Source organism: Equus asinus, chromosome 16 (assembly GCF_041296235.1).
Source record: "Equus asinus isolate D_3611 breed Donkey chromosome 16, EquAss-T2T_v2, whole genome shotgun sequence".
Taxonomy (NCBI): domain Eukaryota; kingdom Metazoa; phylum Chordata; class Mammalia; order Perissodactyla; family Equidae; genus Equus; species Equus asinus.
In genome coordinates, this window is record NC_091805.1 from 50,173,034 (window position 1) to 50,190,224 (window position 17,191).

The window sequence follows — 17,191 nt, forward strand, 5'->3', positions numbered from 1 at the left end:
CAGAGGAAGGACCCTGCGGAATAGGGAGCAAATACCAAATGAATTCTAGTGGCCTCTGGGCAATACCTTGTTTCTACCACAATGGCTTGTTAAACTTGCCAAAGCAAGTGAGGTCAGGATATGGCACTTTACAACTATTCTCATAATTGAAGAGGAGGAGAGGGAGCAGCCCAAAAGAGGTATTGAGTTTCAAGGACTAAAATAAAATTCACCATTCTTCTTTAACCATAAGAAAGAAGAAAAATATCAAGCTTTTTTGTATGTCATTTATTTAGGAGCCAGACATAAAAAGTGCTCAGTTCAAAAATTTGGATTGCCCTGAATATGCTCTAGGGTACTTGTACACAAAATGCTGCATTAAACTTAACCATCTGGGGCCAGTTAGTCGAGCTGGGCAGAGCACGGTGCTAATGAGGTCAAGGTCACAGGCTTGATCCACATACGGCCTAATTGGCTTTGCTCCATTTCACAGCCATAGACCATACCCTGACCCCAGACAGCCATCTTGCAAATGTACCCTGAATTTTTACATGAGGAGCTTTCTGTGATATTCACACACTCCTCTACTCACCAAAAGCAACTCAATAGGTAAATGTCTTCTGGTAGTAGGTCAGTGATATAATAATCATATTTGGGGGAAAGCACAAGAGGGACTATAGCCCTTTAATAGGGATGATGGCTAATTCTTAAATATTTGCAAAGAATAATATATAACCATTCCTTCTTTCCCACTTTATAACTTTTCAGAAGCTTCTATTGGTATATCATTTTAGATTGTCTCTCTCTACCCTCATAAGTTTAATTAAAAAGCCTTATATTTTAGTCTTATGGTGGGCTAATGAGATGTGATGGTGGGCTACTCATAATGACTAAATCTAAGATTCACCATAAGTAAGGCACTTTGATCCACATTACTTCTTTCCAAAAATTGGGAAAACTTGGTCTATACATTTAAATATATATCAGTAATTCCCTTCTTAATAACAATGACTTATGATTGCCCTGTATATATAAATGGAGTGCATCTTGCTAGGGATGGAGAGAAGGTCCTCTCACTTGCTATCTGGGATGGGAAAATATGGTTCCCCTCAGCCATCTACAGAGACTCTGGTACTTTGAAAGAGACAGATTTCTTTTCCTGATGACTTCAAGAAAAGGGATTAGATGTTTTTAAATTCATTATCTGTTTTGTCTGGTACACATATTTGACCTTGAGTGGAGAAGCTACCAGTCTCTTATCAGTACCCAAGTTCTAAAATGAGTGACCTGTGTGACTTTAGTTAAGCCATTTAACCCCATTACCAATAAAACAAAGGAAAAGCACTAGATAATCTCCAAGGTGCCCTCATGTTTTAAAATTCTATGACTATATTTGAATTCTCTTCTTAAAAACTTACCAAAAGTTACTTTTTTTGGTCAACATATTAGCACAGAATATCAAGTGAATTCATAAAACCATAGAGAAAAATTAATCTTTCATATTCACAAAATGAGATGTGTTTGGTTTTAATTTTATAGCTAAATTTAGGCTGATTCTTGCGTCTTCTAAATCCATTAATTCCTACAAGTACCTCTGTCCATGGTGCTGATTGTACAAATTATGTTGGTATATTCAGAAGTTGAGGACTGCAGTAGTTCTGAATCAATAGGATTACAGTTTAGGGTGTGAGAAGAAGTAGATGCTGACTAAGATCTTCTGAGGGGGGAAAAAGAAGAGAGAGTCAAACATAACTAATGTGACTAAGAAAATGGAAACTGGAATTAAAATTGTAAACGACATACATAGGAAGAAAAATGAAGTGAAATGGAAGAAATAGACTGGGGGAATGGGGAGGGGTGGAGAAAATTCACAGAAGAGAAAAGCTTCTTTGTTTGTTTCTGAGTTGTTCCAGAATTACTTGAGCAGAGCGTCTTGTAGCAACAGCAACAGCTGAAGCAATCCAGTACAGAAGCAATGAATATAGTTTCTAAACCTGAACAAAAGGATTTCTTTAGTCATAACTAAAGAACAAACTGTATGTCTGTGCTGGAAATATCTGGGGTTATTCAGGTATCAAGTGAATTTATGAAAACAGATGTGGAAAAGAAAACACTGCAGAAGAAATCATGAAATGAGATCACAGGAGAATTGTCAAGTTGGTGCTCAGGTGAACTGAATTCACTGAAGTGCAGGGAATGACGGAGTGGTATCAGGGACAAAAATGACTGGAATACACAGCCCCAATAGTAGTAAGTGAAACCCCAAGAGTAGTAGTAAGTGAAAACTCAAAATAAAAACTGGAAAATCTTAGAGACAAAAAAAGTGGTATTTTCCCTTCTCTCCAAACCAACTCCCTTGCCAAAAACTAAGAAAAAGAATAAAAACTTTTTCCTTGAATTGCTCTGTTCCCTTCCAAGCCATAACATCTCAAAATGTAGAACAGGAGTAGACTGAAGCCCAAGCAACAAAAAAGACATGGTATTGAAAGTAATTCCCTTTCAAAGTTGCTCTTTCTAAGAAGCCTTTTAATGGTTTTATTTACTACTAAAACATAGAGAAGGAAGAGTGTTCCAGAAGAGAAAGAAAATGAACAAGATTTCAGATTCATTTTAAACCCATATTTTTGTTATGCCTTATTTTATTGGGAGGTTTCTCTATATGCACTCAAGTGAACTGAACCCAATCAAAATATTCTTCTATTTTAACTGTCCATGTTCATGGAGACAGCTTATGATCAGTGAGGTGGGTCTTTTTGGTCTCCATGACATGAGACTATGTAGATTGGCTTTGAAAATATGAAAGCAGCATACTTGTTTTAATTTTAATTAACTATTCCTATATACTCAAAAGCTTAGTGCAAATTTATTTTTATTTGAATAATATTTTTCCCTTGAGGAAGATTAGCCCTGAGCTAAAATCTGTTGCCAATCTTCCTCTTTTTTTGCTTGAGGAAGATTAGACCTGAGCTAACATCCATGCCAGTCATCCTCCACTTTATATGTGGGTCACTGCCTCTGCATGGCTGACCAGTGCCATAGGTCCATGCCCAGGATCTGAACCTGTGAAGCTGGGCTGCTGAAGTGGAGTGTGCAGAATTCAACCACCACGCCATGTGGTCAGCCCCTAAATAATTTTCATTTTGAATCCAAAGGGCGAAAACTACAACCACTTCTTTACAGTGCAGAGTTATAAATAGTTAGGACTGTTGTTTTAGAGCCAGACAGATTTGTGTAGAATTCTGGAGCTGTCCTTTACTACCCATGTGACCTTAGTCAGGTTAATTAACCTCTTTCAGCCTTTGTGTCTTGATCCATATATGGGAGTATCATATGCTACCTCACAGGATTCCTATGAACTTTAAATGATGTTATATATATGTTGAGTATCCAGCATATGGGAAATTTACCAATAAAGGAATAGCTTAATTAAAAGTGTTTATTTCAAGAAAACTGTGTTTTTAAAACTTTTATCATCATATGTAAACAATTTTGCAAGAGTTTCCACCAGGTCACCATTAAAATTTTGTGATAATTTCAAGCCAACAATAAAACACAATGGATCAATAAGCAGGGCTCAGAAGATGCACCAAGCCCAATTCTTACCAAAAATAAAATTCTTACAAAAAGTGTGGCTGCTTTAAATGCCTTAGAAGATGCAAGCTGTTGTTTAGGGAGCAATTTTTTTCTCCTGAAAACATTGCATGGTGAAGTAACACTTGCTTTGCAAATCTACCATTTGGCTGTTAAGTACCATGGATCTCCAGTATTAGCTGAAATACATTCGTAGGCGGAAAATGTTTGTGAGGGTAGAGGTGATTTAGGTTTGAGTAGCCCTTGGAGGAAAATAGCAAAGTCACAGTAAACACAACAAGATCATTTTACCAAGACGTACAGATATAGAAAAGTGAGTGCAAGTTGCTTCAGCTTCATCAATGCTACCTACCACAAGTAGCTGAAAAGAAAAAATGTAGCAGCTCCTACTTTTGTTTTCCATTCTTTGAATCTGGCCATTCAAAGGAACTTGTCCTTACCTGCCTGCTTTGGTGATGATCATCTCGGTTCCAATGTCATGGAACCTCTTCCAGAGGTCAGCACACTGCAGCTCCACCTGAATCTCCTCCATGGAAGACAGGGCAGCAGGCACAGGGCCTGCAGCACCAGGGCCCAGGTCAGTGTGAGTGTCAAAGGAGCAGGAAGTCCGCTCAGTGAGCACCTCGGAGTCTGAACCAGTGCTCTGCTCAGAATCTGCAGAATAAACCATCAAGCCTTAGGTGAAAAACTGCTGGGCTCCCCCACACCCCTGGCCCTAAAAGATGGAAGGCGGAGTGGGGGACATGGTGAAGTGGGGAAAGGGGTGAACAAAAGGAGACTTAAAGCTGGGAAGCTCGAGAGCACAGCACTCAGGGTATTTTTTCTGTGTGTTTTATGGTTTGTTTTTGTGATTTATGACCTTCTTTCAGGTTTCGTGTTTCCAACATGACATCTGGCATTTTAGTAAGTTTACCAACAGCTGAAGAAAATTGGTCCACAATAGGCAATATAAAGAGTACTAATGTCACCATGTTGACAGGAATAAAGCCAAACTGGGGTGACAAAATAAATAAATGCCAAATGTAAAAAATAATAATGATAATTACAGGTTATAGCTCCTAATCAAGATGAGCCTATTTCACTTGTGGTGGGGGGATTCAATGCTAACAACAACATGTTCTTTTATTCCATGCCACTCAGCATCACTGCCCATCAGTTATTTCTAAACACAGCAATTTTTCCTCCATTTCTATATCCTGGTCATCAAAAGTAATGAAAGTTGTTTGGGATCTTTAGAAGCATTTTGTCATATATTCGAGTAAATGGCTTTTCCTAAGAGTCCAATCAGGCCATTTTAGACGAAAAAAAAAAACTATTGTGAGGTAAGGATGTAAGCATATGGAAAAAGTTACCGAAGAAGGCGGTTGAAACAAAGGGAATAAACGAGTTCAGGAGACACCTTGATTGGTTTCTGAAGTATGGGCAAAGGGGAGGGGTGATCCAGACAGGAAGGTAGGATTGAGAGCAACCAAATAAAAAGCTGGCATGCTGAGCCAGATGGTCCTTTCCTCCTGTGTCTTCTGCACTCACAAAAGGGGAGGCGGAGCATGTACACTGATGGAGAAGGCTAGAGTCAGATTTACCAGAGAATTTTCTGTAATTTAAATTTTTTTTTACTTTTAGGGGCCTGATGCCAAGAATTGTATCTCCTAAGATTATCCAAATTCAGATTTGCTAGTACAATCTTCTTAACTCAAATGATCCCACAAGCCAAGCCTAAGAACCTATTTCTCTAACCCACTCTAGCATCTAGGATTCTGATTGCTTCCTCTGTAAATAAATACATACATAAATAAAAGATGGAAACAGCAGTGTCCTACTGTGACAACTGACTTTTCAATGCTGTCAAAAGTCAGGGCCCCTTGGGCATCAGTCCTTGACAATAGCAGGACAGAAGAAAGATGGGACAGAATGCCAGATCACCCTGCTGCCATCCTCACTTACCACAGAGCAGGTATCTAGGCCTGTAAACAACCCAGCCCATGATACCTTAAATTTTTTTCCTTCTAGCCCTGACACATTCCTCTCAAACCCAGGCAGCATTTCTGACAAGCATCTCCCACAACTTTGCCAAAGCCCACAGAGAGCAAAGTGCCACTTCTCTCCATCCTCCCCAATTCCTCACCCTTCACTTCTGAAGACATTCAGGGTACTGCAGAACTGAACCAAACTTAGGTAGAAGTCTCTGCCCAAAATCTTTAGGTTATCTACAATCACTAGTCCAGTTACCATCTTCACTAACAAAAAGGGGAAGGAGGGGAGGTGAATATAACTAGGCTTTACATGTCTAAGCATATGATTTTATACCCTGGACTAAACAGGAACTAAGTTTGGTCTCCTTCAAGCACAGAAAAACAGAGCTACTTCTCTAAGATGAGAGCTGCTGTTGAGTGACAAATCTCCCTCCCAGCCTGATTCTATATGCCTTTCAGTAGCAGAGCCATTACATCATCACACACTCAGCCACACACAGTAATTCTGATCCCCTGAGACATGGATTCCAAAATCCCATTTTGTTTCTGTGATATGCCAAGAGCTCCTCACTTATCACAAAAATTTTTCAAAAACTGCTCAAAGCAAGATTTTTAAAAATAGTCTTGCCCTACCTTTGGGAGCAAAGTGTTATGAAATCTCCTTACCATAGAGTGCTACAATTATGAAAAAGTTGGAAATGGGCATGCTAAGCAGGGCCCTGCAGAAATTTCGGACATATCTGATTTCTCCAATGTGCGTTTAGGAAGGGGGAGGGGAAGGAAGGATATCACTTCACAGAGTGATAAATCTTTAATGGTAGCCAAATTGAGGTTGGTATTGGATGGGGACTATGGCTGGAGAATTAGGAAATAAGAGACTCTACTTTTAACTCACTGTGTCATCAGGAATAAAATGGGTACTCAAAATGTAACATTAAATGGATTAATGAATAACCTTGGACAAGCCACGTAACAAGGACTTATTTCCTCATTGTGCAATTAGAAGGACTGAACTGAAAACCTTTATAATCTCTTCCACCTCTAATGACTTGAAGAATGTAAGAATCCTTTCTAACGCAACTTTCCATGATAACCCAGGCAACCTCAATTAGAAGCATCAAATCTAAAACTGTTTTGGCAAAACAAGTTAAATGAGGACTGGGGGCTCAGATTCACATTATCATAGGAGTTAAAGACTTGAGTGTGTGTTCTGTTTATAGTTTCAATCAAATCAATCAATAAGCACCTATCAGCATGTGGCCCTATATGAGGTACCATGTGGATAATTTGAAACAGAATCCCAGACCTCAAGAAGTTTCCCAGTTGGTGTTGATTAATTATGTGTTTATTGAGTGCTTACTATGTGCCCAGTACTGTGCTAGATTCTGAGAAATACCAAAGTACACAATGGGGCTCCTCTTAAAGCTATTAACAGTACAAGCGGAAACTGAAGCATTCACAAATAATCAGAGACCGAGACAAATACTACCATGCAGTTTCCCACACATTACATATTGTCCTGTATGTCTCACAGGAATCCAGAAAAGAAAGGGATCTGGCAGGGCTGGAACAGTCCTGGGGACCCGAGGGTTACTAGAAAAGAAATAGACAGGACATGGAGGCAGAGGTAGGATTTGCCCATGAAGAGGATTTTCAGAAACAGTTATTTGTTTCCCTGGAAATACTCTGTTCTCCTAGATTCTCACTCCCTCACAAAATAAAGCCCAAGTGATTTATACATAGAGAACACAGGTACCAGACCACATTTTCAATAACATGAATGCGCCACGTAATTTTCCATTTGCAGTTGTTTCTTAGATGGCATAAGTTGGAAATAATATATATTTTATATAGTTTGTTTAAAAAATTCCTAGAGTAGTTAGAGCTGCCTGTGATGCAAGCTATCTTACAATATTCTTAAAATAGTCATCTCAGAGTCAAGATCAACAGCCAAGGTGAAAATAAAGTTTAATCCTTTGTAAAATACATTTCTAAATCATAGTTATATAAAATATTTAGGCTAACCAGATCAATTATCTCAGCTATTAATCAGAATGTATAATTAAGTTACCTAAGTCATGAATGTAAGAAATGCATAGCAGCATATTTCAATCAAATCTGGTCATCCATTCAGAAATATAACCAGAGCTGAGAAGATCAGAAAACACCTCTATGTTTTCAAGTTCTTTTATTCTTGGCAATTTGTGACTTCCTGCCTTCAAAAGTTAACCATTAGGAACTCATTTGAATGACCTGGAAAAATTTCTTGGCTATTAGCTATCTCTTGTGAACAGCATTTTAACAAGGGAAGTTTTAGTAAATCAGGAACATAAATGATAATGTTACACATAACTAAGGAACTTGAAGGAGAAAACTTTAGGAACCTGTACTGAGCCAGCGACGAGTCCCTGCAGAACAGCATGGGACTCAGGGTCAAACCAGCATAGCTATCACCATCCTTAAAAACCCCTAAAGCGGCTGGCCCCGTGGCTGAGTGGTTAAGCTCGCGCGCTCCGCTGCAGGCGGCCCAGTGTTTTGTCGGTTCGAATCCTGGGCGCGGACATGGCACTGCTCGTCAGGCCACGCTGAGGCAGCGTCCCACATGCCACAACTAGAGGAACCCACAACGAAGAATACACAACTATGTACCGGGGGGCTTTGGGGAGAAAAAGGAAAAAATAAAATCTTTAAAGAAAAAAATCCCTAAAAAAGAGATTCTAAGCATCAGTTCATAGTGTCACTCATTCTCTATCTCTGACCTATTTCATATGACGAAACGGATACTATACCACTAAGTTCCCACAGAAAGTTGAGTTTAGCTTACAGCGAGTTCAATTCTCAATTCATGCAAAATAGTAGCAATGATAAAATAGTTTCTTAATTTATGTTTTACACATTATCTAATATATCCTTCCATTTGATGAGGTAGACATGGCATATATTTTTATGTCCATTTTGTGGATGAGGACATTGAGAATAAGAAAAATTGAAAGAAGCAAGGCCTAGAATGTAGGTCTTCTCTATTTTGATCCAATGATCAGATCTCCCTAAGATCATACTAGGTTCATACAAGCAGCCAGCAATTCTGTAACAACCCTCAACTATTTTGACCATCCTTACAGCTGAAAGGGCTTAACATGTCTGATCTTGGCCAAGCCGCATAACTGTTCTGGTCCCTATTTTCCTTAATCTTTATAGCACAGCACATGCACATTTAATTAGGGGTGCTATAAAGTCCCTCTTAAGTCTAACGTTTAATGGATGGATTAGTAGTGCAGCTTAAAGACCACCAAGTCTAACAACAGCCCAACCGCAATAAGTTTATATGGTTGATATGTATAGAAAATGCCTGAATTATGTGTTCTTTCACTTAATATCAAAATTAGACATTATTCAAACATATTTCAGTCTTTCAAGTGATTTTCATCTCCACTTAACTAATAAGTTTGAGGAATCATTCATTACTACAATGAACAAAGCACGTTTTTCCTGGGGCTCTGCTCCTCACCAGGAGTGGGGTCTGGAAAAGTCACTTAATTTCACAGAGGCTCTGTTTCATTACATTTACTATTAGGGGCTGGGGGAAGATATCCTCCTGATGAAAAAATTATATTTATATCTTTATGATAAAAAGAGAATCTAATGATTCTGTTGTTAACAATGTTATTGACTTTGGACAGTGAGATGAATATGAGCTTACAAGAACCATCCCAAACAAAAAGTTAATGGTCAACAGCCATTGAGTGCTTATGAGGCATCTGGCACTCTGCTAAGACTTTACATGCATAACACCATTTAACAGAACAAATCTCAGAGTTATTATTATTTCCATTTTATACATTATTGACACCAAAATCCAGGCATTTGAGGCATCAAATACAGGCATTCAAAACTATATTTAATTCCATTTTTATTTCATCAAACATTTTGCTTTGTATAGACCAGGTTATATATTAATGGACCAACACAGATAAAACAGGCTTTTGCTCTGAAGGAGCTCACAATCCGGTAGGAAGGACACACACGCTGTTAAAGAAGACTGACCGTGATAGGTGCTCCCACAGATGAAGGATCAAAGTGTTAAGGAGCTTTGAAGAGCAAGCAAGTCAATGATGAGAGATCAAAATGATTTTACAAGGTGACATTTGAGAATGGACTTGAAATAAAAGTTCAATATGAGCAAGCAAAGAAATTACGGGGACAGAATTTAAGGTAATAGGAATAGCATGAGTAAGGACTTGTCATTTTTAGAGAATTACATACTGATATGGCAGAGTTTAAAACACACAAGGGAAGAGGGGAGGGAGGATAAGAGGCAGAGGTGGAGAGTCAAGTCCAACTCAACTAAACGACTGTTCAACATTGACGATGTGCCAGTCACTCTTCCAGATTCTCGGGGCATCATCAGGGAAAAAAGAAAACACCCTGGCCAAATGAAGTTTATATTCTGGGAGGAACTTGGGTGTCATAATATGGAGTTTAGATTTTATTTTATTTATACCAAAGTTTTCTTTTAAATGCAGGTGATAGTTTTGTCTTCCCTTCCAGAATATGAATTCCATAAGCTGAGTTTAATGCCTTGCCACATATCCTAAACGAATGATGTACAATAGCCTGGTTTCAATGCAGAGTCAGATAAGAGATGTGGAATTTCCTGAGATTAGATGCACAGTACTACTTCCATAAAACTTGACCTTAGCTGTCATATTTTACCCCCCAAAATAAAATAGCTTGAAACAATTAAAGGAGAAAGACCCAACCCAGATGATAATCAAACAATAGTTTTTTTTCCTCCCAATAACTGGGACAGGACTATATTGAGTGGTACTTCCTATCTAATATTGGTAGGGCAGCCACTGCTTGGTCTAATTTCTAAGTCCCAAAATCTCTGAAACCAAGACTCTCACAGCCATCACAGGGCTCCCATTCACCCCAAGGCACACATCAGAAACCTATAACCCAGGGCAGCACTCTCTGTACCAGGCTCAAGTAAACTCCTATTCCCAGAGGACCTCTGCAGTGGAAATTGGTTCTGGGATGTCAGATTTTATCAGGTAGCTTGGCGAAACCTGGTGATGAAACTTCTCATTGAGTAATTCTAAATATGGCAGAAGCAGAGCATTTGGCACTGACCTGAGTACAGACTGGGCCCAAATTTGATACCCAGCCCAGAGCTTCAAGGGAGTGTACTATAACCCAGGCTGGATTAAACTAAAATTATGATAGCAAACACTCAGATGAGCCTGTTAGATGACTTTAGTAATGGAATGAAGTCTCTGAGTTCTCCATGCCCTCTGAGTTCTATTTGGGAAAAGGGGAGGTAACCTGAAGCCTGCAATTTCCATGCCAATAATCCAATTAAGGAGACTAAGAGCACATATCTCTCAGCTGCTTAAAGCACTCTCCACCTGACAACCAGCGCCTCTCTCAGTTATACACAGAGGCAAGGACCCAAAGTCATCGCTGAGATCTAAGCCTTTTAAACAGGCTTTGCAAAGAAGTGACAGCAATATTTTTTATGTCTATTTCTTGTTGATCAGACAAAGGCTCAATGTCATTAAATGTTCAGCCTCCTGTGCGCCAACATGCTTTGAAGGTGGAAGCAAAAACGGGAAGAGAAGTAACAGGCACTACACCAGATAGCTTACATACATTATCTCGTGCCGTTCTCACAGAAAACCCTCTGAAGTAGGCATTATCGTTACCATTGTACAAATGAGCAAACTGAGGCTTGGCAAGATTAAGAGGCTTTTCTCACATTATGTAACTAGGAGGTTTCAGAGCGGGATCTGAGTTAGTCTGACACTAAAGTTGATGCTCTTTCCGCTACATGCTGTTGCCCAGTTTTCAGATCTAGACCTGCAGAGCTGTGTGCTTCTACTCTGAACTTGGAAATGCAGAGCTAATGTTCAGGTTGTTCAGCTCCATGGAACTAAAAGATCGGCAGTTCTTTTGGGAGAGGAGAAAATTCAAACCAAGGTCAGAAGAGAATTTTTCTTCCTCGGTGGCAGGGCAGTTATATTAGGAATATTTTAGGTCTCTTCACGAACTTAACATTATTCAACAAGTACAAATGTAAAAGCCCCTCTTTTGTCGTATTTCACTTCCTGTCCCCAGTCCCCCCTGGGTAAAACATCCAAATGTGACAGATAGGTCACTGAAGATCACTGTCAATGTCAAATCACTCTTTGCTTTAGCCTAGACCATAAGCAAAACAACCTTAGAAGGTACTTGGAAGATGTTTGGACTTTGAGAAATGTATAATGACAGCTTTGAAAGACAAGAAAAGGCAGCTGAAGTCATTCCTACTTGTGCAGAATTTCATTTATTTAGGCTTAACCTGGGTCATAGTTCAGGGCACAGAAGTTTTTGATAGTCCTAAATGGATATCTATGCTAGAGGAGAATTCATCTGTTAATAATGTATGTGAAAACACTTTATAAACATTGAAGTATCAAATTAACATAGAAGATTGTATGCCAATGATTAAGTTAATCAGGGAGACCAGGAAAAAATAAGGACAAATACGGGTCCTAGATTTTCTAGAACAGTCCTAATTTCAAATATTTTATTTCATTTTCCCCATAAAATTAAAATTCTGGAGACCAAGTTTTGGTTCAGAAAATATTCCTTATGAAAGCACAGAAAATGCATAAATGGAATAATCAAAAGTTGGTCACCAGCCACATGGTTATATTCGATCTAAATACCTCTTGCACCAGAGCGCCTCCAAAAGTTGATCATGATTGACTGGGTGGTCTTCAAGATTTACCAGTCAATTTTAGGCTAGCAGCTGTCAACAAGGCCTCTCCCTGAGGCTCTTGGCATTTTTTTCTGGGTGAAGTGACACAGTGCTCATCTCCAAGCCATTGCTCATTTGCTCTTTGCAACCACAACTACTTGCAACCTCCCAACACCCTCCCCCACTACCACAGGCATAGGACCACCAGACATCTGCCATGGTGGTCTTTTAATTTCCAAGACATGAAAAGGAGGGCTTCTCTCAAAGGCCCTAGAAGAGCTGGTCCTATACTTTGTTGGAATATTCTCACTGAGCACCAATAAACAAATTCATGTGAATGCACTAAAGAGGAAGAACTATGTAGCCAATTTCCAAGCAACAAGTGTAATTTAACTACGACTTCTGGAGACAGTGCCCTTGGAGGTAGCAATTTCAAACACGAAGGAGGTTAGACTTTTGAGGACAGCCAGGAACACACAACGTAATGCCCTTCAAATTGTACTCAGGACACCACCAGCTACACTAAGTTTAAAATCCACTAAACCTATCAAGCCAAACATAGAGAATTATCTTGTTTAATGAATATAAGAGCAACTATATAACAACCCCTCTAGTAATCTTCTGAATTCAGCCATTCAATCAATCATTTATTTATTCAGCAAATAGTTATTGATTACCTAGCCTGTGCCTGGCGATGTGCTGGGTACTGTGAGGGCCACAAAATTGAATAAGATATGATCCATGTCCTCAGGATCTTACAAAATCACTTAGGAGACAGGACAGGTCAATAAATAATTTAATAAAAGTACCATAGTCAAAATCCAGTGTGGCACATAGCCTGCTGAGGATTGGAATTCAAAAGACCAAGTTTTAAAGTTCACTTCCTTTTTTTCCAACTGTCTATTCTTGAACAAGTCGCTTAACCTCTTTAAGGTTTAGTTTTATCATTTGTAAAATGAGGAAATCATTAGCACCAACTTCGTGAAATTTTTATGAATCACTAACAAAGTATGTGTCTGTATACCTATGTAAATACTTTGTCCATAGTAAAACGAATATATGAATGCTAATTTTCATGTATTATTATCTAAGAAGAGTATCAACAAAATGCTATGAGTTTAGGTGTGAGAAGAACCTCTTCCAGCCCAGGGGTCTTTTCTGGACCTAATGAAGAGATGTTTGCGAGATAAAAAGGCAGGGATGGGGAAAATAGGAGAAAGATCTTCAGGAAAAGGGAATTTTATAGCAAGCCATGGCAGTAAAGTCTACGGAACAGCAAGTAACTCAGACCACATCTGTATTCTTCCTCTTGTATCCTCAGCACCTGGAACAGTGTCTGGCACCTATTATACACTCAATAAAATGTTGTTTTTCTTGAATGAATGAATGAATGAAACGCTGAATGTTTAGCAAAGCAAGAGAAGAGATGTGGCTGGAGAAGACCTAGGAAGACCTGGAGCCAGATAAAGAATCTTAAATACTATTCTTCTGATCTTCTTCAGAAGACCAATATATCCCTAGCAATGAGGCGTGTTAATTGAATGCCATGTTCTGAACGAAATCCAAAGAGGGTTACCTCCACCCAAAGTCTTAACCATTGGAACCCCACTAGCTTTTCCTTCCACGACTGTGAGTTGTGTTAAAACTGTTTGGCAAGGTCTGACCTGAAATCTTTCCGAGGTATCAAATGAGTTCAGTGAATTCAGTCACTTCTGTGCGTAGCAGTCATGATCATCTAGAAAATTCTCAAATACTAACTGTTCTCCACATGAACCCAAGAAGAGAAGATACATGCAGTCATGAAGATAAAATGGGGAAAGGAACAAGCCCTTCTACAAGTGCTGGGGCTGATGATGCTAGGAGGGTGGAGGGGAGGACAGCAGAGAAACCCTCTCCTTCAGGAACAGGATGACTCCACAGACAGCTCCTGCACCCTTCAGACTCCCACACAGCTAGTGTCCCTGCCTCTCCACAGTGAAGTAAGGTTTCCAGAAAAGCTGCCAGGAAGGGGAAAGAGCACAGTCCTCCTTGAGAATCACACAGACCCAGCTGTATGACTGTGGGCAAACAATTCAACCTGTCTGAGCCGGTTTCCTCATCTAAAACAACAGACATACTGATGGCTCTCAGTAAAGTTCCTGGCACACAGTGTTAAATGTTAGTTCCTTCCATCATTTGGAAGGGGAGCTGACCAGAAGGGTGAGATCTTTTCCCAATCACTTCCCCATCCATATCTGAGAGGGAGAAAGAAACTTTGTGTTCTTTCAAATGGAGAAAAGCAAACCCTAATAAAGAAAATTTAAAACGTAGAATAGGAAATGGTCACATGGTGAAGAAAATAATTCAGGGCCTAGAGCAAAAACTATCAAAATTTAATGGTGTTAGAAGGAGAAATGATGGAAAGGCAGAAGGAGGGAAAGCAAAGAAATAGCAAAAGTGGCAGCTAGTAAATTCTGTTTGTGTGTGGGTTTACTTAAGTGATGCTCTCCTGGTCCATGATGGCTGCCACACTATTTGAGAAGGAAAATGACTAAAATCTGAAAGAAGAGAAAACAGGGCAGACCATTGGGAAAAGTTGTATGTTGGATCTTCAGTCAGGAAGTGGGGCCAGGGAAGCAAACTCTAGCCTTGAACAGAGAAGCAGAGAGCTCAGCCTTGACTGAAGAAGCAGCCCAAGGGCACTACTCCACAAGAGGTGGAGAAGACAGGAAAGCTCTGGGAAACTGCAGGGTCCCCTGACTCCGTATTGACAGCATTTTCAAGAGCATTCACCCTCTGACTCAGGATGAGGCAAAGACACACTGAGGAGGCAGAAAAGATCTAGAGCCTAAGGGAGCATCCCAGGAAGGAGGAGTGTAAGGTCTGAGAGTTGGGCATTAGAACCCTACTTGATGAGTGAGATCCTTGAGATTCAGCCAAGGTGCCCAGTGCCACCCACCCAGAAGCTTCAGAGAAAAGAAAAGGACCCGGATCTCTCTCACTCCAAAGCTTGAACTCATCCACCATCCTACACCTTCAGAAACCCTAAAATCAAGGCTTTGACAACAGAAAGGAACCCACTTTTGGGGTACAGAGCAAGCGCTGAGAGTTAAATGAATACCCTGGATTAATTTATAGCAGTGTCTTTACATTTACAACTCACCAACCTCAGCTTGAGATGCTTGCAAAACTTAGAATCCTACCCTCACAGCTCAAGTCCCCAGACCCCTCTAGGAAAAGCCCAGCTCCCGAATCTCTTTTGTCTTCTTTTTTTCTTCTAAAGCCCTCTCCATAAGAGAATGAGTTCCAAAGGATGCTAACCCCAGGATGGATTTTTGGTGATGGCCAAGAAGAAGAAGGTGGGGAAAAGTAAGGAATTGCCTAACACTGTCTTCTGTGTAAAGGCTGATTTGGGAATCCAAGAGTCAACATGTTATTCTGAACTCCATTCCTGACTCCTTGAGTCATCTTGCCCAGGTCACTTAATTCCACTCATTCCTTGGCTAACACCTTGGCTAAGGCATGCCTCTGTTTTTCCCCAGGCCTACCTACCTTGAAGGGTCAGAATGACCCTTGAAGAGACAGTGTCCTCCAAGTGTGTCAGCATTTCAGAAACTGACAGCTTCTAAAATAGCTGTGTGTTGTTGGGTGTCTGTTGCCTTCTGAAGGAGAGGTGGTGTCACCGAGGCAGCAGGATTTCCTTGCCAAAGTTGCTCCCACCCTCCTCCCTATAAGGCTCTGCACTGCCTTTCCCTGTCCTGGCCCAGGAAGACTCGAGCCCAGGAGCCGTGGCATTTAAGCACTGTCAGAGTTCCCACTTCAATCCTGGTAGTGGTGCCAGTTCAGCATCTGTCATGGTGACCCAGCCTGAACTGTATTTAGAAGCTTCGGACATGGCACTGTGTCCCAGCCCATCTCAGAGTGACAGGAGATTTCCTGAGCACCTGGGCTTGTGATTCAAGTGCTCCTCCTCCCAGGGAACGGGGGTCAAAATGACTTTCCTAATGATCTGTTTCCTTCTCAGGAGGGTACCCATCTGTTGGAGGCCTCTCTCAGAGACTGAGTCTCCATCAGCGCTATTATATAATGCTATTTTAAAAATCCATACGTCTTATAAAGCTTGCAAGACATGGCAGAGGAAAGAGAGAATAGCGGGGAATTTAACCAGAAAATACGGTTTAGTGTTCAGTTCACAGATTATTCTTAAAAGTTAAATTTTCCTGGAATTACATCCTGGGAGTGCTCAGAATCTACCAGATATTGCCAGTGAATAGAGAGAGCCTGCCTATGACTCTTGACTTCTAGAGGGCCAGTGCATAATTCACTTCATCTTCTAGGCAGCCTCTATGCCAATCTTAAAAGTAGCCTACTAGACTCTAAAAAAAAATTATAAGTTATTCCTGGTTAGTGGTAACAAAATAAAACCTCATTTATTTACACTTTAATATAATCTCCCCTGGAGAGGTAGACTGATAATCGTGTAACACTAATCAGGTGGGCTGTCAGTTTTGAGGGTTACTGCACAGAGACGGGGTCTAGGACATCAACTCTGCTAGACCACAGGAGAAAGAAAGGCTTTTTCCCAACTGACCCTCAACTTTCTGCCCCAGTGTCCCTGACCAGAGGCCTATGGAGACACCCTGTCATTTAAAAGGCATCAGTGTTTGGCCTCTCCCCATTTCTGGGCAGGGACCCAACACTCAGAGAATGTGGTTTTAGGATCATGGCATCTAATCCATTCAAGGATTATTTTCCCCCCTACTGCTCAGATGGGTGTGTTAATCATCACCTCCCTTTGTTCTGTAATAAATTCAGCCCCAGCTAATTCCAAGCCTCTATGCATCACTGGAGTTTAAAGATGGCGTTTTGACAGGTCAGATATTTAGAATCAATAGACCACCAACCAGTCAAAAATCTTAAGTAGTTT

General features: G+C 40.3%; 1 protein-coding gene across 5 annotated transcripts in view; it reads right to left on the minus strand.

Moving 5' to 3' along the window:
- TBX15 (T-box transcription factor 15) overlaps positions 1-17,191 on the minus strand; it is a 104,576-nt gene that overhangs the window by 43,221 nt on the left and 44,164 nt on the right. For 4 of the 5 annotated variants that reach the window (XM_014847608.3, XM_044749343.2, XM_014847613.3 and 1 more), the window contains exon 2: positions 4,011-4,224. In XM_014847608.3, the coding sequence (XP_014703094.1) occupies positions 4,011-4,224 (214 nt within the window). Of the gene's footprint in view, positions 1-4,010; positions 4,225-15,816; positions 15,974-17,191 lie in introns of those variants that run through there. The other variant, XM_014847621.3, reaches the window with a different exon arrangement.